Source organism: Marmota monax, unplaced genomic scaffold (genome assembly GCF_021218885.2).
Source record: "Marmota monax isolate L192 unplaced genomic scaffold, Marmota_monax_Labrador192_F-V1.1 WCK01_AAM20220418_F8-fsc00012, whole genome shotgun sequence".
Taxonomy (NCBI): domain Eukaryota; kingdom Metazoa; phylum Chordata; class Mammalia; order Rodentia; family Sciuridae; genus Marmota; species Marmota monax.
In genome coordinates this window covers 34928271-34954895 of record NW_026695227.1, presented here as the reverse complement: position 1 = coordinate 34954895, position 26625 = coordinate 34928271, and the positions used below count along the sequence as shown (strand labels likewise).

The 26625-nt window shown below is 38.2% G+C and overlaps 2 protein-coding genes and 1 non-coding gene across 3 annotated transcripts in view; 2 read left to right on the top strand and 1 right to left on the bottom strand.

Moving 5' to 3' along the window:
* Nckap1l (NCK associated protein 1 like) overlaps positions 1 to 10533 on the bottom strand; it is a 51944-nt gene extending 41411 nt beyond the window's left edge. The window contains exons 1-3 of the mRNA XM_046436006.2: positions 10354 to 10533; positions 8969 to 9079; positions 8155 to 8247 (exon numbers count right to left, since the gene is read on the bottom strand). Coding sequence (XP_046291962.1) covers positions 8155 to 8247; positions 8969 to 9079; positions 10354 to 10455 — 306 coding nt within the window. The 5' untranslated portion in view covers positions 10456 to 10533. The remainder of the gene's footprint in view (positions 1 to 8154; positions 8248 to 8968; positions 9080 to 10353) is intronic.
* Positions 10534 to 15473: 4940 nt separating this feature from the next.
* On the top strand, positions 15474 to 18901 carry LOC124087030 (gametocyte-specific factor 1-like). Its single transcript, XM_046435621.1, has 5 exons — positions 15474 to 15566; positions 15965 to 16085; positions 16234 to 16335; positions 17930 to 17996; positions 18865 to 18901. The coding sequence occupies exons 1-5, from the start codon at positions 15474 to 15476 to the stop codon at positions 18899 to 18901; spliced, it is 420 nt and encodes a 139-aa protein (XP_046291577.1).
* A 351-nt stretch (positions 18902 to 19252) lies between these two features.
* On the top strand, positions 19253 to 19358 carry LOC124087489 (U6 spliceosomal RNA). Its single transcript, XR_006850079.1, has one exon. It is a non-coding gene; the product is annotated as a U6 spliceosomal RNA (small nuclear RNA).
* Positions 19359 to 26625: the final 7267 nt, after the last annotated feature.

Below are 26625 nucleotides of genomic sequence, written 5' to 3'. Positions count from 1 at the left end.
ACAGAATAGGGACGAAGAGCATGAGAAGAAGATTAACATTAAACCGGGATGAGAGGTGGGAGGGAAAGGGAGAGAGAAGGGAAATTGCATGGAAATGGAAGGAGACCCTCAGGGTTATACAAAAGTACATACAAGAGGAAGTGAGGGGAAAGGGAAAAATAATACAAGGGGGAGAAATGAATGACAGTAGAGGGGGAAGAGAGAGAAGAGGGGAGGGGAGGGGAGGGGAAGGGAATAGTAGAGGATAGGAAAGGCAGCAGAACACAACAGACACTAGTATGGCAATATGTAAATCAATGGATGTGTAACTGATGTGATTCTTCAATCTGTATATGGGGTAAAAATGGGAGTTCATAACCCACTTGAATCAAAGTGTGAAATATGATATATCAAGAACTATGTAATGTTTTGAACAACCAACAATAAAAATTTTAAAAAAAAAAGAACTAGAGAGGAGTCTGAAGTTTCCCAACACAAAGAAGTGATGTTCAAGCAGATGGAAAGGCTAATTATGCTGATTTGATCACCAGACATTGTACAAAAAGCCAATTATCAAACTGTACACCACAAATACAATTATTATGTCAATTAAAGGAGAAAAACTCAAAATATTAAACATGCTCTTACCATATGAGTTAGCAATTGAACTTCCAAATTATTTGCTCAAGTGAAATGAAAAATATGTCCCTACAAAAATTTATAATTAAATATTTATAGCACTGTATGCATAATGGCCCAAAACTGGAAACCACCCAAATGTCCATCAACAGGTAAACATATAAACCAATTGTACCCATAAAATGGTATAGTTCTCAGCAAAAAATAAGTCATGAATTACTGATTCATACAATAACATAAATAAATCTTTAAAATATTATGTTGCATGAAAGAAGCCAGACACACACACACATAAAAAATGCTAATTAGATTCCATTTATTTGAATTTCTGAAAAAGAAAACTCTATTCTAGAAAGCAGATTGTCTTAAAGGGACCCATTGAGTCATTAAAAAAAGAAGCCGGCATGGTGGCACAGGCCTGTAATCCCAGTGGCTTGGGAGGCTAAGGCAAGAGGATTGCAAGTTCAAAATCAGCCTCAGCAACAGCAAGGTGTTAAGCAACTCAGTGTCTCTAAATAAAACACAAAATAGGGCTGGGCATGTGGCTCAGTGAATAAGTGTCCCTGAGTTCAATCCCCAGTATGAAAGGAAGGAAGGAAGGAAGCAAGCAAGCAGATCAGTGGTTTCCTGGGGCAAGTAAGGAAAGGTAGAGATTGACTAGGGGAAAAAAAAGACTCAGGGAACCTTTGGGGGTAATGATGTTAACTTTGACTATAGTGGTGATACACAGGCATACACAGTTGCCAAAGTTTATTAATATGTACCAGAAAAATATTTTCAACTTATCTTCCTAAAAGGCCATACCTAAATTAACAGATGGGGAAACTGAGACTGAGTAGTTAAGAAACTTGCCCAGGATCAGAGAGCTGGTAAAAACAGCACCGAGATCCTATGACCTTTCCTATACACAGCCTCATTTGCTAGGAACACTTCTCTACATTCTAGTCTGCAACCCAGTGCCTACAGGTTATAGCTGAAGTTCCCTTTCAGTCACTACATAGGTCTTATATGCTACAGACAAGAATTAGAGGAGAGGAGCTGGGGATGTGGCTCAAGCGGTAGCGCGCTTGCCTGGCATGCGTGCGGCCCGGGTTCGATCCTCAACACCACATACAAATAAAGATGTTGTGTCTGCAGAGAACTTCTTAAAAAAAAAGGATTAGAGGAGAAAAGAATTCATGTTTGTTGCCTTGTTACTTAATGCTAAACACTGAGCTAGACATTTTTCATGCATTATCTCATTGAATTCTCACAAATACCACATGTAGTAAACATTACTTCTCTGAGAAGGGCTGGGATAGAGCTCAAAAGTACAGTGCTTGCCTTGCATGCATGAGGCCCTGGGTTCAAGCCAAACCATGGGGGGAGGGGCTTGTTTAAAGTCATTCTGTTTGTATGTGGTAAAGCTGAAATTTGAAACCTCATCTAATTTAATGCTTACCCTCTTTATAGTGCACCCTAATTCAGTGTCCGTATTTCCCTTCCTGCCTTAAACAAGCCATACCAAACACTTTGGGCTCAGACTTTTACCACCATGGCAACTGGCAGGTGCCATAAAATACCCTTTGGATTCCAATTCTTTTCCTAGTAAGAGACATTTTGTATGCTTCAACATTTTTCCCACTGTCTCCACCATCACTTACCCTCTTCCTAACCGGTACCCCAGTTCCAAGATGAACACTCTCTGGCCTGACACTCCCTCAGACTCATAGTCGCCCCTGTTGCCACTGTTCTCTTCACTATGTGAGCTAAGAAATGGATTAGCTCCCCAAAGTAGGCATGGAGCTCCCAAGGCAGAGCCCAAACTCTTGCATCATCTGAAGAAAGAGTCCACCACTACAACTTAGACTGCTCAGAGGGCTAAAATGTGCACATGTCTTTTTTTTTTTTTAAGAGAGAGAGAGAATTTTTTAATATTTATTTTTTAGTTTTCGGTAGACACAACATCTTTATTTTATTTTTATGTGGTGCTGAGGATTGAACCCAGTGCCCTGTGCATGCCAGGCGAGTGTGTTACCGCTTGAGCCACATCCCCAGCTCCAACATTTCTTGAACATATAAATAATATGTGTTCATTGTAGAAAAATTAGAAAATACAGACAAGCTTCATTTTAATTTATGTTAAGCCTCCCATAATCCTGCCCATTAGAAATTCCAGTCCTCTGAATATGCATATTTATCTGTGTAAATATACATTTTAGTGACATCTTACATCTTAGGTTATATTGTAATTTACTCTTCCATTAAACATGTGAAGAACATTTTTGCATGTCAATTAATATAAACATATGTTACCATCTTTAACAACTGCATAATAACCATTTATAGGTATATACCCCGAACTTTTCACCAAACCTCTGTTTTTATCAGATATATCAATTATCAAGTTGTCACTATCATAAATAATGCGACAGAGTATATTATTGTACATCTATCTTTGCACTTACATCTATCTCCTTAAGACAAATTTCTAGAAGTAGAATTAGTTCATTAATTTTTAACAATTTTGAAATACATTATTGTCTTTTTAAAAATATTGTATTAAATAACTCTAATGGTTATTCATGTTTACAAAAAAAAGTATGTGCTTATTGTTTAAAATTCAAATAAATATCTCCTGTGTTGTATTGCTACCAGAAACTTTTTAACAGTAAGATAAATACAAATTTAAGGATATTCTGAAAAATTTCTAGCCTGGGCTTTTCAAAAAGGTCAGTGTACAACGGAACTAAACAGACACTTCACAGAAGGAAAAATATGAATGGTCAACAAATATATGAAAAAATGTTCAATGTCTCTAGCATTAGAGAAATGCAAATTAAAACTACACTGAGATTTCATCTCACTCCAGTCAGAATGGCAATTATCAAGAATACAAGTAACAACAGCCAGGCACAGTGGCACACACCTGTAATCCCAGAGGCTCGGGAGGCTGAGGCAGGAGGATCTCGAGTTCAAAGCCAACCTCAGCAAAAGCAAGGCACTAAGCAACTCAGTGAGACCTGTCTCTAAATAAAATACAAAATAGGGCTGCAGATATGGCTCAGTGGTTGAGTAACAATAAATGTTAGTGAAAATGTGGGAAAAAATGTTCACTCATACATTGTTGGTGGGACTGCAAATTGGTACAACCACTATGGAAAGCAGTATGGAGATTCCTCAGAAAACTTGGAATGGAACCCGCTCCTCAGTATATACCCAAAGGACTAAAAATCAGCATACTATAGTGACACACCCACATCCATGTTTATAGCAGCTCAATTCACAATAGCTCGCTATGGACCCAACCTAGTTGCCCTTTAACAGATGAATGGAACAAGAAAATGTGATATATATTTTTTTTTTCAGAATTTATATTTGGTATTTGTGGTATTTGTCAGTAAAGGGATAGAACTGGGGACTATTATGCTAAGTGAAATAAGCCAATCCCCCAAAAAAACAAAAGACCAACTGATCTCTCAGGTAGATGTTAACACACAATGTGGGGGCAGAGAATAGAAGTTCATTGAATTAGACAAAGGGGAGTGAAGGTAAGGGAGTGGGTAGGGGAATAGAAAAGACAGTAGAATGAGTGACATAACTTTCCTATGTTCATATATGAATATATGACCAGTGTAAATTCACATCATATACAACCATAAGAATGGAAAGTTATACTCCATGTATGTAAAATATGTCAGAATACACTCTACTGTCATGTATATCTAAAAAGAACAAATTTTTAAAAAGGTCAGAGTAGCCAGGTGCGAAGGTGTATGCCTGTAAACCCAGTGACTCGGGAGGCTGAGACAGGAGAATGGCAAGTTTGAGACCAACCTCAGCAACTTAATGAAGCCCTAAGGACTTTGTAAGACTATCTCAGAATGAAAAAAATGTTTAATTTTTTCATACATTTCCCTCATACAACCTTCCAATACCAGTTCCCTATCCAGACTCTAAAAGCATAGATATCCCATAAACTTTCAAGTGTAAGAACTGTATTTCACTCCTGATTATGACCCTTTACCTATATTTCACAGCTTACATGGCACCATTGCATGACACATTAAAAAAAAAATGTTTAAAGGGCTGAGAGGTAGCTCAGTGGTTAAGCAACCCTGGGTTCAATCCCTGGTATCAAAAAAAAAAAAAGTCAGTGTCATAAAGATAAAGACTGGGAAACATTCAGATTAAAGACTAAGGAGACAAAACTAAATCCAATGAAAGCTCCTTTAACAACTGGAGAGATGTGGATATAGGCCATGTATCAGCCAATAGTGATACAGACAATGGTACATTTCCTGAGTATGAAAGTTGTATTAGAATTATGTAAGAAAATATTCTTGTCCTTAGTCTATAGCAAAGATAGCTAAAATATTTGGGGAAGGAAATGACATGATATCTGCTACTAACTCAAATGGTTCAGGAAAAAATAGAGTGATAATCAAATGCAACAAGATACTAGTAATTAGGAGATCTTTGCACAGGTTGAATATATTATCCAAGAAGCTTAGAATCAAAAGTGTTTCATATTTCACCTTTTCTTAATTTGAGTATACCGGTATACACATGTAAGATATCTTGAAGACCCAAAGCTAAGCACAATATTCATTTATGTTTCATATATAACTTATTCACGTAGCCTGAAGGTAACTTTATACAATATTCTTACTTTGTAAAAATGTACTTGAGTTTTGATCACTCCCAGTCACATGAGGACAGATATGGAATTTCCCACTTATGGTAGACACACACATCAGTGCTCAAAATTTCTCAGATTTTCAAACATTTCAGAATTTAGATTCTCAGACTAAAGATGGTCAACCTATACTACTCTTGGAATTTTTAGTAGGTTTGTAATAAAATATTGATGGAAAATAATTTAGTGTTTTAAAATTCAGTGAATATAAAAAAAATATATTTTCTATAGAAAACTACTAAAACTCAAAAAGCAAAACAAACAGGCAAAGGACATAGACATTTTTCCAAAGAAGACATACAAGGGCCAATAAGAACATAAGAAAATGCTCAACATCATTAATTATTAACAAAATTCAAATCAGAACTACAATGAGACTGGGTAAGTAGCTCAGTGGGTAGAGGGCCTGGGTTCAAGGTCTACAACCACAATAAATAAAAATAAAAAAAATCTCACACCCAAAAAACAGAGAATAACAATCGTTGGCAAAAATGAAACTATAACCCTTATGCACTGTTAATGGAATATAAAATGGTATAGCCACAGTAGAAAACAGGACGGCAGTTCCTCAAAAAATTAAAAATAGAATTACCATATAATCTAGCAATTCCACTTCTGGGTATATACCTGAGAGAATTAAAAACAAGATCTCAAAGAGATAGTTGAACATCCATGTTGATAGCAGCATTATTCACAACAACTAAAACACGGAGGCTCCCCGAGTGTCCATTCACGCATGGATGGCAAAATGCAGCTTATCTATACAACAAGATACTATTCAGTCTTAAAAAGGAAGGAAGTTCTTCAATATGCTACAACATGGATGAAACTTCAGGACATTCTGCCAAGTGAAACAAGCCAGTCACAAGAAGACAAAAATACCACTTACATAAAACACTTAGAGTAGTGAAAATAATAGAAACAGAAAGTAGAATTGTAGTCTCCAGGGCCTGAGGGACAGGGGAGATGAACAGTTATTGTGTAAAGTGTGTAGAGTTTCAGTTTTACTAGATGAATAGAATGATTGTATATCACATTATGAAAGTATTTAATAGCATTGAACTGTATACTTAAAAACAGTTAAGAGGATAAATTTTATGACCTGTGTATTACAATAAAAAATTTTTAGCAACTAGAGAAATACAAATCAAAACCACACTAAGATTTCATCTCACTACAGTCAGAATGGCAATCATCAAGAATATAGACAACAATAAATGTTGGCAAGGATGGGGAAAAAAAGGTATACTCATATATTGCTGGTGAGACTGCAAATTGGTGCAACCAGTATGGAAAGCAGTATGGAGATTCCTCAGAAAACTTGGAATGGAACCACCATTTGACCCAGCTATCCCACTTCTCAGCTTACACACAAAGAACTTAAAATCAGCATACTACAATAACACAGTCACATGTTTATAGCAGCTCAATTCACAATAGCTAAACTATGGAACCAACCTAGGTGTCCTTCAATAGATGAATGAATAAAGAAAATGTGGTATGTGTATTCAATAGAATATTACTCAGCTTTAAAGAAGAATGAGATTATGGCATTTGCTGGTAAATGGACAGAGTTGGAGAATATCATGCTTAGCGAAATAAGCCATCCCAAAAAACCAAAGGCCAAATGTTTTCTCTAATATGTGGATGCTAATTCACAATAAGTGTCAGTGGGGTGGAGTGGGTAGACTAAGGAAGAATAGAGTTACCTTAGATTAGATAGAGGGAAGTGAAGGGAGGAGAGGGAAGGGAATATGGGGAAAGATAGTAGAATGAAACAGATATTATTACATATATATATATGATTGCATGACCAATGTGATTCTACAACATGTATGTACAATCAAAAAATGAGAAATCATATACCATCTGTGTATATCAAAGTGCATAAGTGCATTCTTCTGTTATGTATAACTAATTAAAACAAAAAAAATTTTAAGGAAAAAAAATTTAAAGTATAGTTTAGTAAATTGAAGCCAATCATAATACATCTCCAAAGATAGTTACTTTTTTAATATTTATTTTTTAAGTATAGTTGGACACAATGCCTTTAATTTATTTATTTTTATGTGGTGCTGAGAATCAAACCCAGAGCCTCGCAGATGTGCTAGGTGAGCACTCTACTGCTGAGCTACAACCCCAGCCCCAGATAGTTACTTTTAACAGTTTAATGTCTAATATTCCAACTTTTTCCTGTGTAAATACAAACAGTAATGTGCATAAAAGTTTATGTATCTTTTTTTTTTCTGGGGGGGGGGGTGTGTACTAGGATTGATCAGGGCACTCTACCACTGAGCCATATCCCCAGCCATATTGTTTTTATATTTTATTTTTTAGTTGTAGTTGGACACAACACCTTTATGTCACTTATTATTTTTATGTGGTGCTGAGGCTCGAACCCAGGGTCTCCCACATACGAGGCAAGCACTCTACCGCTGAGCCACAATCCCAGCCTTCCCAGTTCTATTTTGTATTTTATTTAGAGACAGGTTCTCACCGAGTTGCTTAGCACCTCGCTTTTTGCTGAGGCTGCTTTGAACTCACAATCTTCCTGTCTCAACCTCCTGAGCTGCTGGATTACAGACGTGCACCACCATGCCCAGCAAGTTTATGTATCTTTTACAATACAGATATGATATGTCATACACTATTTTGCAATTTGCTTTCATTTAACAATACAACTTAGATATCTTTCCATATCAGTCTCCCTCTCTCTCTCTCTCTCTCTCTCTCTCTCTCTCTCTCTCTCTCTCCTGTCAAGAACTTGTATTAAGCAACATAAATGAACATTTAATAAGGAAGGTATAGCCTCTGAAAGTTTGTGCCTATGTTGGGGACTTGGGCTTAAGAGAGCTCACCCGAAATTCCATGACATCCACAAATGACTGGTAGTAGTTGATGAGGAATCTAGTTATCTCAGTTTTTTCCCGATGTACTGGTCCTAAATGTTGCTGGGAGAAAAACAAAACAAAGAAAAATGCAAACTAAGAAGAAAATTGATCAAAGTAACTCAAGGAGTAATACCTAAACACTGAGTTAAATTAACCAGGACAGAGAAATTAGAAAGTCTCCAATGCTCTCCAAGTCTTTGAAAAGAGACTCTCTAGGTAGGATGGTTGCATTTGAACCTGAGGTGATACAGAGGGTTAAATGAGAAGAAATTTCAAGGTCCCTTTCAGCTGAAGAGGTTTACTATTTATGTCAAAGACAAAAGAAGCAGAATAAGAAGATACTACAGGTAATATGGGTGAAAAATCTAGGGCTAACGTTCAATAAAGGAAAAGTGGGGGATATTCCACTAGATGCATACATAACTCTAAGTAGCAAGGAAATATTGAGTGGGAAACGGAAACAACAATAAAATATTGCACCCTGTTGGGTGGGTCGAGCTGCCTTGTTCTCCAAGTGCAAAGTGTTCTCATGAATCTTCTCATGGAGAAAGGGGTGATGCTTTGCTCCAGTTCACCCTGGAGGACTCCCATCTAATCTCAAAGTCCTAGAGACCTAAAGCTTTACAACAACCTGAAGCCCTGTGGTTGAGCCTAGAAAAACAAAAGGGGCTACTCCATCCCCTGCCAAGTTTGTAGAGAAACAGTCAAAAGACAGAATCTGAGCCCAGTGTGGAGTTTCTCTGAAATCAGAGAAAGGGGGAAATCAGGACCAAGTGCTCACCGTGCTGTTTCGGACATCTATGTTGGGAAATTTCTTGTTGATGTACTTGAGAGACGATTCCATGGTCTTGTCCAGTAAGAAAGGCGGTTTGGATTTGGGGTCTGAACAAGTCTGCACAGATAAACCACGCAATACCAATATGTTACCCTTCCTCCTGCGCCTTGGAAACACACCTCTTCCTGCATAATCTCATAATCTCTTTTAGGAAATGGCAATCCAACAATTATTATAAAAGCAGGTGAGTAAGTCGTGAGCACGTTCTAAGACATTAAGCCAACTATCTCAGATCTTAATAAACAACCTGGGATCTTGTCTTGCTAGGTAAAGCTTAACATTTACTGTTTCCAGCACAAAGAGGAAGCAGTTTCCCCCCCCCTCAACTGAAGCCGGAAGGCATGAGAAAACCAGCTGCTCAGGAGTTAGGCTTTGTGGAGACTCATTGTGTGTCCATTATATTAGAATCTTATCCAGAGGGCATTTATAGGAGACTAGAGGACTCAGAAACTGTGTTTCTGGTGATTTGTTTTATTACAAAATATACAAAAGTACCCTCCCTCCCACAATTTTCTCTTCCAGGAACTTCCCACATTTACCCCCACCCCTTTTTTTTTCAGGTTGTAGTTTGTTTTGGCACTGGGGACTGAACCCAGTAGCGCCTTACCGCTGAACTACACCCCCAGACCTTTTTATTTCCATTTTGAGACAGTCTCACTAAATTACCCAGACTGACCTCTAACTTGCAATCCACTTGCCTCAGCCTCCAGAGTCACTGGGATTACAGGCAAAGGGCACGGTGCCCAGCTCAATGCCCCTTCTTTTATCTCTTTTCTGCCTTTGGCTTAACCAGGCCCTGGCTCACCATCAGCTTCTCCCAGTATCACACTTCCTATCCTAAGCACTCACACAGACAGAGCATGAATTGCCCCCGAAGCACCTTGGAAATCACCTATCCCTTTTTTATCTATTTACTTTTTTCCTTTTAGGGAAATGCTTCCACAAAAAAAGTGTTTGCCAGAGACCCACCTTAAGATCTCCTTGGAGTGTGAGGGGTCAACAACAAATAATAAGGCCCAAAATTCTAAACCTCAGACCTTTATATAAATCACTCAGAACATAATTATTCTCCCTACCACCCCCACCCCAACCTGTACCCTCAGCCCCAGGGCAAAGCAGGTGCTTTCACTGGGGTGAGAATCATACCTAGAAACGGGAAAGCTTGAAAGAAAGCCCCTTTCTGCCTCCCTGAACTGGCCTACAGCATCTGGGTAGAGGAATGCCGGTTAAAGCAGTAAGAGGAGGGGATCTAACTGCTGGACCTTCTGGCCTAAGGCTTCCCCGCCCTACTACTGCCCGGGTCTTTAGCACCAGTTCCGTCTCTTGCCTACCTTCTTGATGTTGTACATACGGATGAGAACCCCTTGACCTCGATCATTTAGGATGGTGAGCTTCTCCGCTAATTTATGCTGGTAAGCAGAGGTCAAAGACATGATGGCCTCTGAGAGAGACGAGCATCCGAATAGCAACGCCTGATCTCCCCAAATACTTTCAGCTTACGTGGTGACACCCTCCCTCTGGGCGGAAGGACCCAGCCTGGTTGGTGCGCCCGTCTTCCTGTTGCCTCTGCAATTGGCTGATGGGTGAAAGCAGTTATAATGGCTCTTAGGCCCTCAGAGCCTTCTTGCTCTTCCTCTTGCACACTCAGCAGAGGACACTTCCTCTTTTGGTAAGGCAGTGAAGTGGGTGGAGGCTGGGGAAAGGGACAGATTTTCAAGGCCCTTCACAGTGTGGCACCAATCTTTTTAGGTTTACTCCTCCATAAGAGTCCTAGAAAAAGCCCTACACCACATAAAGAAGTACCTACTACCCCACCCCACACGCCTCTATACTGTCCCTCTTTTATATCCCATCAAAAATGGCTCTAAGCCAGGCATGGTGGCACCCACCTGCAATCCCAGCAACTGGAGAAACTGAGCAAGAGGATCACAAGTTCAAGAACAGTCTCAGGAATTTAGTAAAATAAAAAATAAAAAGGGCTGAGGATGTGGTTAAACGGTTATGTGCCCCGGGTTCAATCCCTGGTATCCAAAAAAAAAAAAGACTCTGTTATTTTTTATTGAACCTTGGGCACTATCAGATTTTAGGACCTGGGTCAAATCCTATCTCGCCCTAGCTACACCATTCAATGTAAAATATTATATTGTATTACATTGTGTGTGTGTGTGTGTGTGTGTGTATATATATATATATATATATATATATATATATATACACACACACACATATATATATACAAAATATTTTTTGTTAATTTTGTCTAATCTCTCCCAACTACATCATATGCTTCTTAATGACAGAAATTGTACCTAATATTCTTTATATCCTTCACAAGGCTCTAGTACAGTGATTCCCAAAGTGTGATCCAGCAGCATCAGCATCTGCTAGAAACTTGTTAGACATGCAAATTTTCTGATCTACTAAACTCAAAACTCTGGGGTGGGTTCAGCACTAGTTGAACAACACTGCAGGTGATTCCAATGCACCCTCAAGTTTGAGAACCACAGTTGTAGTACAGTGATACTTAAAGGTGTTTAAGAAACCAAGATCAATCCCTGTCAGGTTCTGTTTGGTGGTTCTATGAGAGAGCCAATAAATCCTGGGGGTAAGAAAAAAACAGAGATGATCAACATTATTATTTAGAAATTTAATATGTTTTCTCCCAAGAGAATATCTTCTTTAAAGAAACAGAAAGATGGCAATGCTTAACATGTTAAATTTCAAACATCTCTAAGGGAGACTTTGTTTTTTGTTGTTGTTTTTGTTTTTTTATTTCTTTGTTTTGGGGTCTTTTGGTACTGGAGATTGAACCCAGGGACACTTAAGCACTGAACCACATTCCCAGCCCTTTTTATTTTTTTATTTTGAGACAGGGTCTCCCTAAGTTGCTTAGGGCCTCATTAAATTTTTGAGGCTGGCCTTGAATTTACAATCCTCCTGCTTCAGCCTCCTAGTCACTGAGATTACAGGCAGGAACCCCCATACCCAACTATGAGACTCTGAATGTTATGCAAAGAGAATCTATCTTCCAGTATATTTAACAGCAGGCCTGGTATAATGTGATATTGGCCCTGAAGATTTGAGTCACCTGCTGTTATCAAACAAAACCCAGTTTCTACTGAAGACATTTGTGGAACTTCTATTTGTTTTTTATCTTGATAAGGAAGAATAAAGGGCAGGCTGTAAGATGCTAACATGTAGGCCACTGAACAACAGCAGAGTGCCAGCCTTCTCTGGGTCAGTATTGTTCTATTGGTTCTTTCTCACTTGCATTTCTTTATCCAAAAATTTGGTTGAAGACTCACCATACCAAGACAATCTTGTTTTATTCTTCAGGATCTAGCTCAATAGTCCCATCTCCAGCCCTTGCTGAACTCCAATAGCACTTAATCTATATTACATCCTTCACACCTAAATCAGGTTCTGACTTTAATTGTTCATTTTATATTACACTGCCTCCCCAATGAAAGTGAAAGATCCCTGGAGCCTGGAAAATTTTAATCTCCTGTACTTGGTATATAGGAGAAGTCTACATTTTGCTGTCAGTCAGAATTGGGCTCAAACATAGTTGAGTACAATGGGCTGAGCCTTATGACACAGAGGCTAACAGCCCAGGTTCTGGAACCAGGTAGCTTGAGTTCTTGTTCCAATATGATCATTAACCAGCAAACTCAGGTTCCCTGCATGTAAAATAGAGATGATATTGATAATAGTTCTTATCTTATGGGTCTATTATGTCTATTAAATAGTGCAAGCAAAGTGATATAACCTAGTTATTCACTATGTGATGGGTATTTTTAGTGCTTTGCTTTGTAACTTTAGGTTATCATCCCTGAGTGGTTTCCTAATCTATAAAATAGTGATAATCCCATACAACTGTGGAAGTGATTAAATAATTTAGCAAATGTAAGCATTTGGCTCAAGCTCCAGCACATTGCAGTAGGTATGCAAACAATAAATTAAAATTTTGATTTTTGAGTTTGTGGTGAGCTTCTCATATTACTTTTTGTGGAGTTCTGTTAGGTGCTTTATAAGGAAAAAGGCCAGGTTTAAAGATGGGCTAATTATGCCAATTGGTAGTCTTCAAAGGAACTTTATCGGAAAGATTATTCAGCAGTTCCTCCTGTGAGCTGGAGGAGCCCTTCTAAAGGTATATAAGTACCGCAGATGAAGGCCTAGTAACCCTGGCTGCAAACCAGAATCCCCTGTGGAACGGAACCCTTTTTAAAGCCACGCTCAGCCAGGCTCTACTCATGAGATTCTGATCCAATAGTTCTGGAGTGGCACCAAAGGATCTGTCACTTTAAAACTACTCAGTGATTCTCATGCACAACGGGATCGAGAATCACTTCTGTAAGGCTTCACTGTGACATCAAAACCTTCCAAACTTCTGAGAAACCACAGAACCTACAGTGGGAGAAGAGGAACTAAACAGAAGGCTTAAAAGGCACGTCGATTCGCACCATTGACTGGAAGGTATTATGCTTTCCCTTTCCTCAAACCTCAGCTGTTCACCTTATGTGCCTTACAGAAAGATTGTCTTCCTCTTTTAGTGACACTCCTCTTGGGATTCTTGAGAGACACTAGTTTGAGAATAAGGTAGGTCTCAAGACCCTTTGGGCCAGGTTCAGTTGTAAAGGTGGCATCAATGTTAAAATTCTCTTGCCAAGTCTGACCTGAGTTAAGCCAAATGACTTCCATCATAGTCTTGGCATCCCTGCATGGGACATTTGGCTTTCAACCATTAGCTGTACCATCCAACATCACCAATTGTCACTGTCTATTCTGAAGCAAGTCAGTTTATCAAGACCATACTTACCAGGCTGGTCAAAATCATACTTTTCTAGGTTGCTAGCTAAAATAAGGATTTGGGGTTGTCTAATGACTACATCTAAATATTAAGCCCCTTTTCCTTTATCTTTAAGAATATAAAGATGCATGATTATTGGTTCAAACCCTGGCACCACAAAACAACAACAAAAAATGTATACAATATTGGGTTATATACTACAGCCTTGATTTTTTTTTTTAGAAAGTCAGTTCACTATGATTGTTCATGGCTTTAATATAATAATTACTATGCAGTGAAAGCTTTAAAGAACTACCTGGCTTGTGTTCCTGAAAGCTACCCGAATCTAAATCCCTGAATTTGATCACAAAAATGCCCTCAGGAAAATCTGACATTTAACAGTCTATCTCTGTGCCCTTTATCTGTGCCCTGGGCATGATGCACAGCAGAACTGAAATGGGCTGTTCTGGGTCATTTTTCTATCCCTAGTGCTTATGCCAGTCTGCCTTGATCTTTTATCCCCCCTATCATACTATACATCCCTGCTTTGTAGAAATCTCAGATTTAGCTGTTGCCTGGAAACTTGGAAGTCCTTGAAATGGAATGAATGTCTGCTAGGATAGCTAAAGACAGCTAGCCATAGGGGAAAGTTGGCCTCCTATTGGCAACAAAATGCAGCAGATTTGAGATGGTATATTTTTAGTACACTTCTAGGAGTCTTCATGTGTTAATATCTAAAACTTTAGAGATTTCAGACTGGCATTCTCAGGTAATTACAAAGTAACCTAGACTTCACCATAGTATTATTCATTCTTCTGATTCTTTCTCCCAGAAGTGCTTTGCTGACCTGAAAATTAGCATCCTTTCCTGACAAAGAGCTCAATTGTGATAAACTGGAGAAGAAAGGGAAGGGAGCAATAATGAACAGAAAAGGAACCAGCTGCCCCAGCCTTGCTTTCTCTGATACTCACATTTAAAGTGTTAAAGATCTTATCCCAGGTCTGAGTTTTCTAAGGATTTCTCCTTATTTAATACTTCATACGGGAGCCAAGCACTATGTTTAAAATAACCTGTGAAGCCTAGTGTTGTGGCACATGCCTGTTATCCCAGCACCTCGGGAGGCAGGTTCAAGGCCAGCCTCAGCAACTTAGCTAGACCCTGTCTCAAAATAAAAAGGGCTGAGGATGTAGCTCAGTGGTAAAGTCCCTCTGGGTTCAATCTTCAGTACCAGAATAAATAAAACAACCTATGAGACTATTGTACAGATGTTAATTTTTGGTCTTCTAAGGCATGGAAACGGAGACCTTTCCCCTATTGTCTAATTGGCTAGGCTATTGGTTTAGAATTCAAACTTTCATAGGTAAGACCTGAGAGACCTGGGCTGGGGATGTGGCTCAAGCAGTAGCGCACTCGCCTGGTGTGCGTGGGGCCCGGGTTCTATCCTCAGCACCACATACAAACAAAGATATTGTGTCCTCCAAAAACTAAAAATAAATATTAAAAATTCTCTCTCTCTCTCTCTCAAAAGACCTGAGAGACCAATATCTCTCATGTCACTTTTGAGAATTTAAAAAAAAAAAAAAAAAGCCCTATATCAAGACTACTTGATCTTAAATGTCAGTCTTGTCTTTGCTAACCCATTGTTCCTGCCATTTAGGCCTCATGGAGCCAGAAGACTTAAAAACATGTCCTTATGTCCCAAACCACAGGATGCCAGCCAGCAGGTTACAGTACCACCTAGCATCATGCAAAAAGGTAAGTTTTCCTAGTAAGAACTGTAAATCCCCAGACGGAAAAAATAAGCTCAGAATATTAAGTTTTTAAAAATTCTTTTTAAAGCCAGGCATGGTGGTACATGTCAATAACCTCAGCTACTTGGGAGGCTGAGGTATAAAGATCACAATTTAGGGAGATCTTGTGTCCAAATAAAGCAATTTTTAAAGGGTGGAGCTGTGGTTCAGTGGTGGAGTACTTGCCTAGCATGCTCTGAGACCCTGGGTTCAATCCCCAGCACCAAAAAAAAAAAAAAAAACTTACAGCTTCCAACCATATGTGGTACCTGCCAGGTCTAAATGTTGGAACATGATAACTCTTCAGCATTTCCAAAAAGATTAGAATGCAGGCAAAACCTAATAAGAATTTTTTCCTTCTAGAAAAATCCAAAGATAGCTAAAAAGATGGCTAACTGCAAATATAATGCTTGTCATGTGGTCCCAATTGAAAGGCTCAAGGAGCATGAGGCTAACTGTACTGAAAGAACTGCAGTAGATGACGGTAAGTTTTTTATTTGGGGGGATAGGGAAGTGACATCAAGTTCTATTGCTTTGCATACCCCATGGCTGTGGAATCCTTAAACAAATGAGAGGAGTGAAAAAACAAAAGGAGTCTCTACTCCTGTAATTTCTGGTCTACTTTATTTCAGAGCCATTTAATCTTCCAAAGGTTAGTTTTCCAAGTTTGGAACCAAATGAAAAACCTTCTAATGCTGCCCATCAGATTCCTGACACTGATATCTGGAACGAAGGTGAGGAAGGGTAAAACGGTGAACATAATTATGAATGGAGGCCTGAGCCCTAAGGCCTTTATAGCTAACAGGCACAGCCCTGAGTCTTAATTATCTTTCCATAAAATCCTTTAGTAGAACAATCAAATTAGTAAATCTAAGAATCTCCAAAGAAGCAGCTCAGTAAAAAGGAGTCTAAGTAAAATCTAAATACACTTTTTTTTTTCGTGTACCAGGGATTGAACCCAGTGACATGTAACTATTCAGCCACTTCCCCAAATCCTTTTTTTTTTTTTATTTAGATACAGGATCTTGCTAAGTTTTTAGGGCCTCGATAATTTGCTGAGACTGGATTTGAACTGGCAATCCTCCTACCTCAGACACCCAAGCTGCTAGGATTACAGGCATGAGCCACCACACCCAGTCTAAATTCACTCCTAACAGTTTTTGTTTGTTTGTTTGTTTGTTTTTTATTAGCAGTATCTGGTCACTTTCCCGTGTACAGAAAACTTTACTGGTATAAACTAAGACTTGTAATATGAAAGGTTGAAATTTATTTCAAGTGATATTTTGTATCTCAAGATGCATCATATTATAATGAATACTTCATTGGCTTTCAGTTAGATCTAGATTTGGCTATCTGCTGTGACCTTAAAGGAAGTTGCTTCCCAGCACATCTTCCTCATCTTTAAAAGCCTGCCTCACAATCAACCTTAATATTTTTTAAATTTTTTCAGATGTTGATGGGCCTTTATTTTTTTAATATTTATTTTTTAGTTGTAGATGGACACAATACCTTTATTTTGTTTACTTTTTTTTTAATGTGGTGCTGAGAATCAAACCCAGTGTCCCACACATGCTAGACAAGTGCTCTACCACTGAACCACAACTCCAGCCCTCCACCTTAATATCACATAGGAGCTAGACATATAGCTGAGGAGCAGAGTGCTTTTCTGACATGTGCAAGACCCTGGGTGCAATCTGTATCACCACCAAGAAAAAAAAAAATTCAAAATGTATGTTAGTGTAATTCTAGCTCCTCCTATAACATATAAACTTCAAATCATGCAAATATCATGGCTTAACACAATAGAAGTTTTCTTGTGCAAATCCTAATACAATCATTCACTTGGTACTGATTCAAGGACAACGGGCTCTTTTCATCTGTGGCTGTCACCTTTTACATTTATCTTCTACAGAAGGAACATGGAGAAAGTGCAACTGCATTTTTTTTTTAATTGAACCCAGGGGTGCTTACCCACTGAGTCACATTCCCAGCCTTTTTATTTTGAGACAGGTTCTCGCTAAGTTGTTGAGGCTGGCTTTTGAACTTGTGATTCTCCTGCCTCAGCCTTTTGAGCCACTGGGATCATAGGCGTGTGCCACCTGGCCCTGCTGTGCAACTGCTTTTAGCCACCTCAGCCTAGAGTAAAATACTTTAATTCATATTCCATTGGCAAAACTAGCGATGTGATCACATCCAAATGTAAGGGAAATGGGCATGTGGTCCCTGGCAGAGTAGTGACTTCCCAGCAACAACTATGGAAGGAAGCTGCAAACAATGCAAAAATGCCTAGTTACATGTGTTGTTTCTTCTCCCTTTCCTTCTTTCTAGATAACATGCATCATTCTCCTTCATTCGTTCTTCAGACTTTTACTCCAAAAATGCTGGTTTGTGAAAGGTAAGAAACTATATTTTCAGTATCTATTAGAGAGCTGAAGTGGGAGGCCATTAGGTGGCAGATGCTTAAGTGTGGACTACTCGTGAACTTAAAGGATCTGGTGGGCTGAGTACTTGCCATTCCTTCTCAATGGCACCACTTAGGACTGTGTTACATGATGGACTTGCATATACAACATTCTGGAATCTGTAATATATTCAAAGATGAAAAAAAACAATTCCTTAAACTGTGGGAAAGAATAAACATACGCTACATGAACCAGGTCAGGATCCCCAACCAATCTAACTTGAAGAACACAAACACGAGTTAAAGGAGCCAGGTGCAGTGGCACATGCCTGTAATCCCAACTACTCAAGAGGCTGAAGGCAGAAAGATCACAAGTTCAAAGCCAGCATCAGCAATTTAGCAAAACCTTGTCTTAAAATAACAAAGGGCTGGGGAGGTAACTCAATGGTAAAGCACCCCTGGGTCCAATCCCTAGTAGAAAAAAAAAATGTTATGGGAGCCATTAGTGGAGCTACCACCACATGCACAGGGAGAAGGGAAGGAATTAAAGAAACCATATAGGGCTGGGGATGTGGCTCAAGTGGTAGCGCACTCGCCTGGCATGCGTGCGGCCCAGGTTTGATCCTCAGCACCACATACGAACAAAGATGTTGTGTCCGCCAAAAACTAAAACATAAATATTTAAAAAAAAAAAAAATTCTTAAAAAAAAAGAAACCATATAAAGCATAAGTTAGCAAAAAAAATCAAACAATCATTTCTGTGACTTAATAAGAATTATCTTTGATAACCAATTCTAAGTGGCTAAATTACTTTATCTAGACTAAGTCTGGTTTCCAAATAACTTATGGTCTTTTCCTGCAGTGACCCAAGAGACCTGAAAAAAAAAAGTTACAGATGATAATGATCCCAACAATTATAAATCCTGGAGAAAAGGTAAAATAACTTTTTTAGACTAATATCAGAGGGGGTTTTTGTTTTTTTGTTTTTTTGTTTTTTTGTAGTAGGGATTGAACCCAAGGACTCTTAACCACCCAACCACATCTCTAGCCCTTTTTGTTTTGAGACAGAGTTTTGCCAAGTCACTCAGGTCCTCACTAAATTGCTGAGGCTGACTTTAAACTTCCAATTCTCCTGGCTCACCTGGCTAAGCCTCTGGGATTACAGGCATGTACCACAATGCCCAGCCTAATACCTGAGTTTTCACTAATCATTAATGTTGTAGTCTAAACCTTCAAAGATTCTTAGACATGTCCTGGCTTGGGCAGCACATATACTAAAATTGGAATGGTATGGAGGAGATTAGCATGGCCCCTGTGCAAGGAAGACACACAAATTGTGAAGTATTCTGTATTTAAAAGAGATTACTAGGCTGGGGTTCTGTCTCAGTGGTAGAGCATTTGCCTAGCATGTGCAAGGACTTGGGTTCGATCCACAGCACCACATATAAATAAATAAAATAAATGTATTTGTGTCCAACTACAGCTAAAAAATAAATATGAAAAAAAAAGATTACTAAGCAAACTTTCTTTAAAAAAAAATTAAACAAATTGGGCATGGTGGCACACACCTGTAATCCCAGCAGCTCTGGAGGCTGAGGCAGGAACACTACAAGTTCAAAGGTAGCCTCAGCAACTTAGTGAGGCCCTAAACAACTTAACATGAGCCTGTCTCAAAACAAAAAATAAAAAAGAGGGGCTGGGGTTGTGGCTCAGTGGTAGAGAGCTCACCTAGCATGCAAGAGGCACTGGGTTCAATCCTCATCACAGCATAAAAACAAAATAATGTGTCCGCCTAAAACTAAAAAAAAAAAAATGCATAAATAAATAAATATTTAAAAAATAAAAAAGACTGGGGATGTGGCTCAGTGGTTAAGTGCCCCTGGATTCAAACCAAAAGAAAAAAAAATTTTAAACATATTATATAAGTCCTTCCTCTACCCACAATAGAATACAGGGAAAGTCCTGATGGCTTCAAATGAGATTTTGGCCTTGCTAAATTGCTCAGGCTGACCTCAATTTTTTTTTTTTTTTGGGGGGGGGGGAATATACTGTCTAAATATATATATTTGAAATGCTACTAACACACCTCAAGCTTACATCCTCCATAAAAGCATTATCAAAATGACACTACTTCAATCTTTCTCCTTACAGGTCAGAAAAACTGATGGAGAACTTTGAAGAGCCAGCAGACAGAAGATTTAATTTTAAGTTTTTTTTTTTTTAACTTTAGGGAAATCTTAACTGTCAAATTTTAGGAAACAACTCTTGTCATTGGCATCTTAACATGTTTATTTATTTAAATAAAGAATATTTTTCCAATGACAAGTTTCATTTGGTTTCTTATTCTTCCTTGTTTTCACATTCATTTGTCAACCAAACAGCTACAGAGCTCATTTCCCCATTTCCTTTCTTAGCAGGGGAAATACAGTCAGCCTGTGGGTTTAAAAAGCTGTTCCATATATAGGTTCTTCATCCTCCAATTTTTTTCTCCAAGTCACTTACTATATGCCCTGTAGACCAACCTTCTTTAATCAACTCTCTATACAAATCTTCTGTGCTGCTTAAAGAATAGTTTTTATAACAATTGTAATTAGGAAGATAGATTTGGAGCCATGTTCCAATCTCCCTAAAGTCAATTTACTCAAAGAATGGAACCCAGAGTGTCCTACCTCTGAGCTACATTTGCTACGTTTCCAGCCCCAGCCCCACTTGTGTGTGTGTGTGTGTGTGTGTGCGTTCGCGCACGGATTGAACCCAGGGCCTTGTGCATGCAAAGCAAGCACTCTGCCAACTGAGCTATATCCCTAGCCCCCAGCCCTTTTCATTTCGAGACAGGGCCTTGCTAAGTTGCTCAGGCTGATCTCAAATTTACTCGCAATCCTCCTGCCTCAGCCTGCTGAGTCTCTAGGATTACAGGCTTAATATGCCTTATTCTTTTTAATAATGGACAGAATGTTGTTGACATTCTTTGTTCTCTCTCTCTCTCAAAAAAAAAAAAAAAAACTTTAATATTTATTTTTTAGTTTTCGGCGGACACAACATCTTTGTACGTGGTGCTGAGGATCGAACCCGGGCCGCACGCTTGCCAGGCGAGCGCGCTACTGCTTGAGCCACATCCCCAGCCCAATATGCCTTATTCTTTGTCACTCTGTTCATTTTTAAATGTTGCCCGTTCCTCTTCAACTATTTAAATCCCTGTTCTAGCTTTTTTAAAAAATACAACTCTTATTTCTCACTTAAAATTTCCCTGTCTTTAGTGACTTCTAACATGACAGTTAAGTATCTCCAACCTCAATCCTACCATGAATATTCATAGTGGAAGTCACAATCATGTGTTTTGTATCTGCTACACAACAAGCCTGGTGCTGTGTATACCTAATAGATATTCAAATGCCAAGACCTAAGTTAGGGCAGACTGAAATCACTTTCCCTTAAACTCTAATTTTAAACATAACACTAGCTTTTTTTTCTAGTTTACTAATTATTCGAAGTATATTTAGATTTATAATTAAAAGTAAGTTATGCTGCAGTGGTTCATGTCTGTAACCCCAGCTACTATGGAGGTGAAAGGGTGGAACTGAGGCAGGAGGATCACAAGTCTGAGGCCAGCCTGGGCAGTTTAGGAAGACCCAACTCAATGCACTTAATGGTACCTAGCATAGTTAAGGCCCTGTGTTCAATCCCCAGTCCCACAAAAATAAAAAATCATTACAATCAAATTAATATCTTCTGCCTGGAGTCTCTTCCTTATGCAAGTATTTTCTAGATCCTTTTCAAATTATCTTTTTTTTTCTCTCCATTTAAAGCAGAAAATGGAAAGGAAAAAAACTAGGCATTTTTAATATCTAGTACATCCTAGTATGGTGTGTATAAAGGAGAGCTACTGACTTTCTCCCTTAAGTTTACACAATATAAACACTTTTTTTCCATGCAGGGTCTCACAATGTTACCCAGGTTGGAACTCATATGAGTTCAAGTTATCCTCCCATCTCGGCCTCCTGAGTAGTTGGAACTACAGGCTCAAGCCACCACACCCAGTTTGTCCTCATTTCTTAAATAATGCCTTACACATTTTCAATTATATTTTGGTATTTAACAACTATTTTTAAAAAAACGTTCCCTTAGAAGATGACCCAATAGCAGCAGATGTCTTTATTTTTATTATTTTAGTTGTAGATGGACACAATACTTTTTTTTTTTATTTTTATGCAATGCTGAGGATCAAACCAAGTGCCTCACATGTGCTAGGTAAGCACTCTACTACTGAGCTACAACCCCAGCCCCAGATTCTTTTTTGTTGTTGTTGATGGACACAACACCTTTACTTTTATTTTTATGTGGTGCTGAGGATTGAACCCAGTGCCTCACATGTGTGCGGCAAGCACTCTACTACTGAGCCACAACCCCAGCCCAGATTCTTTCTTTTTTTTTTTTTTTTTTTTAGAGAGAGAATTTTTTTAATATTTATTTTTTAGTTTTCGGTGGACACAACATCTTTGTTTGTATTTGGTGCTGAGGACCGAACCCGGGCCGCAAGCATGCCAGGTGAGCGCGCTACCGCTTGAGCCACATCCCCAGTCCCAGATTCTTTCTTTATCATATTTCAAATATACAAAATCTTCCCCTAAATGGCCAGTCTTAATTAGGGTCACCATATAAATTTTCTTTTAAACCCAGAATGCTTTTTATTTTTATTTAATTTTTTATTTTTTTATTTTTTATGCTTTTGAGCATGAAAGAGCTCTACAAATATTTGTCCTGGGACAACCAGACAAACCAATTAGTCACCCCACTCTTAAGAGAGAAAACATCACTTAATAGGGAGTTGTGGCATTCAAAATATGGGTGCCATATACCTATTAAAACTTTTTAAGAAGTTTTGAGTCCTTGGGTGAAGGCACAACAGAAGCTAAAATATCATTTTTGGGCTTCTCATATAACAATCAGCTAAAGCTTTAAGAAAATCCAAATAAGAGCTGGACACAGTGTACACACCTATAATCCCAGCCACTGAAGAGGCTGAGGCAGGAGAATTGCAAGTTCAAGGCCAACCTGAGCAAAACAGGAGGGGAGTGTTAAGGATCTAGCTCAGTAGTAAAGCATCCAGGAGTTCAATCCCCAGTACCAGAATGAATTAATGAATGAATGAATAAACAAACTTATGGAGAGAAAAGTAAAGTTTAAAAGTAATTGCCTCAAAGCCTCTCTAGGTTCCCCCAAAGTCCTAAATATTCCCACACACTTCCATAACAGGTAGCTCTGTCTCCATGTAACCTTTTGTCATGTCTTCTTATTATTGAATTATAAAATTTTTATGATACTTTTTTGTTATTGTTGGGCTGGGGATTGAACCCAGGGGACTCTAATTCTGAGCCACTGATATAGCCACCCCGCCAGGATAGACATGATCTTGACTATGTACTATGTGCCCACAAACAAGGTCACTGAATGTGAAGAATCTATATAGACATGATGAGGTACAAAGAGACTTGATACTCAGGCTAAATATTTTCTATCCGAATAAATCAACATTTTAAATATCTTGGTAACTAGTTTCTCTTTTCCAAAAAGTCCTATTAAGGCAAGTTATGTTCATGGAATAGTAATATGATTTTCCAGCTATAAAGTTTCTTCCCTAAAATCAAGTTTCAATGTTTTTCACTCGTCCATTCATACTGTGAACTGTGGGATGAAACATTGCAAAGGCCCATTACTCATGTCCTAGATATGTACCAAAACATATCCCATTGGTTCCACATCCTTCTCTCTCCTATGATTGATATAAACTTTATGGTCTTTTGTGTGCAGGCTTTCCATGCACCTATAGTATAAGGATAGAAAAAAATATTTCAGTCTCTTCTTTCCACATACTCTCTTACAAGATACGTGATGTCTTACATTTACTGCAGCTCCAGATAAAATATACCTGTGTTCACAAGTCAAATAAGTATCTACTGTATTTGCAACACTGTTTGAAGTATAATAGCATAGGGGAAATGGGGAATACTTGGTCACAACCTACAAGTATTCAGTTAGGAGATCAGTAAGTTCTAGAGATCTACTATTCAGCAATGTACTGTATGCCTGAATTTGCTGCATAGATTCCAAGTATTCTCACCACACCCAAAGAAAGGTAACTATGTTCCATGGTAGTTTTGTTAATTAGCTTGATTATGGGAATAATTGAATAAGGTGTATTTATATCAAAACACCATGTTGTACAATTAAATATAGAGAATTTATTTGTCATCGCACCTCAATTAAAAAAAAAAAAGAACTACTATGAGGGAACAAGGTCTACTATGAGGGAACAACATCAACAACTACAGTGTAAGGCAATTGTTCTCAAACTCTACTGGAAATCCAAACCCAGATTGAAGGGCATCGTGTTCCCCAGTTTCTGATTCAGTAGATCTGCCATAATATGCAAGAATTTTCATTCCCTCAAGTCCCCAAGTGATGCTGATATTGCTGGACTGTGAACCATACTTTGAGAACCACCAGCACAAGGCAAGGGGAGGGAGGAGGGTAGAAAGATGTTACCAAAAAAAAAAAAAAAAAAAAAATGTAAGGACTCCCAAGTAGAGTTTAGAAGATAGTTTCAGAGAGAAAATGAACCTGTATTTAAATATTTGACGTTCCTTAAAATAACAGATCTGACAAAGAGCAGTATTGGAATTTTAGAACTATAATTTTCATCAGCTTCCACTACCTTTCCTGCTACTTTGCCTGAACAGTTATAACCAATCCAAACTTTTTATTTTCCTCTAAAGCAATATTTCCAAATCTATCCTCACCAATAACACCTATTACATCCCCCCATAATCCCTCGTTTTCAAAGATTTTACAAATGTCTACTTGGAATTATACACTTAACTACCAATCAGAAATCATAATTAGATGAGAAAATCAAGACTTAGTTGATAAAATTCAAGCCAGAAACAAAGAAATAGAATAATTTAGTCTTGAGGGGGCGGTTATACTGAGGATTGAACCCAAGGCCTCACACATGCTAGGGAGGTACTCTACCACTGACCTAAAACCCCATCCCTTTTTTAAGTTTTATTTTGAATTAGGGTCTTGCTACGTTGCTAAGGTTGACCTAAAAATGTATAATCCTCCTGCTTCAGTCTCCCAAGTAGCTGGGATTACAGGTATATGCCACCATACCTGGATAATATTTCAGTTTTCTGATGAGCAAAAGTTGATTTTTTTTTGGGGGGGGGGGGGTACCTGGGATTGAACTCAGGGCACTTAATCACTGAGCCAAATCCCCAGCCCTTTTTTGTATTTTATTTAGAGACAGGGTCTCACTGAGTTGCTTAGTGCCTCACTGAGGCTGGCTTCGAACTCACAATCTTCCTGTCTCAGCCTCCTCTGGCTGCTGGAAAAGCTAATTTTTATGATTATTAACTCATATTAATTGTACAAATTAATGGGTTTCACTGTATGTATTTCCATGCATGCATATATCAAGCTTTGATCATGTTCCCTATCTTTTCCCCTCACTCCCTTTCTAGACCATAATAGTCTCTCTTCCATTTTCATGTCATCTTTTACAGTTTGTTGTTGTCGTTTAGTTTACACATACGAGAAACAACATACAATATTTGTCTTTCTGTATCTGGCTTATTGTGCTTAACATGATATCTTCCAGTTCCATCTATTTTCCTGCAAATGGCAGGATTTCATTCTTCTTTATAGTTGAATCATAATTCTCCACTGCATATTTTTTTCTTTAGCCATTCATCAATTGATGGATACCTATGTTGATAACATATCTTGGCTATTGTGAATAGTGTCACAACAAAAACAAGTATGCAAATATCTCTTTTGTACGCTGATATCATTTCCTTAAGATATATATCCAGAAGTGGTATTGCTGGATCATGTGGTAATTCTCTTTTCAATTTTTTGAGGAACTGTCATAATGTTCCAAGTGTTTAAGTTTTATTAGGTTTCTGAAATAGTGAAAACTTCTGTAGACTCTCAAAGACTATTGGAATTCCTTCAGTCTTAAGAACTGGAAAAATTCTTCTCACAAAGACATTCAATGACCAAAATACAGATCTCACTTATTAGCCCATAGACTTTATTTTTAAATTATAATTATTAATTTTAAAAATATATTATTTAGAGATAAATCTAGTATACACACAGGTAGAACCAACAAGAGTTAGATTCTATTTGGGGGGTATTAAGTCTTACTAGCTCCTAGAATGAAGCTTGTATAAGTTTCTTGGTCTCATTGTTTTTTTCCTTTCCAAGTATGATCAACCTGACTGAAGACCAGTATGAAAGAAAGCTCAGCAGGGATCTCAGATAAAGTAGAATGTTTCTATTGAAAAGGAATGTACAAAGCATTTAAAAGTAGAAAGAACAAATGTGTGGTGCATTTTTATATCAAAATCACCACCAAAAGACAGTTTGGCTCTTGTTTATAAATTCTTAAGCTTGTTCACTGGTGCTAAATGGGACATCTTTATCAGTTGTCACCCTGACAAGACATTACTGAACACAGTGAAGCGTGATTTTGGATTCAGGTTCAGGATCTATCCTCTCATGCCTTTAGCTCTTTCTGCCTCAGAAATTTCAATCTGCAGGTAACTGAATGAAAAGAATT

Coding starts and splice junctions, on each gene's coding strand:
- LOC124087030 (XM_046435621.1), top strand. CDS start 15,474: ATGGAGCCAGAAGACTTAAAAACATGTCCTTATGTCCCAAACCACAGG. Junction 15,567..15,964: donor ACCTAGCATCATGCAAAAAG/GTAAGTTTTCCT, acceptor TTTTCCTTCTAG/AAAAATCCAAAGATAGCTAA. Junction 16,086..16,233: donor AAGAACTGCAGTAGATGACG/GTAAGTTTTTTA, acceptor ACTTTATTTCAG/AGCCATTTAATCTTCCAAAG.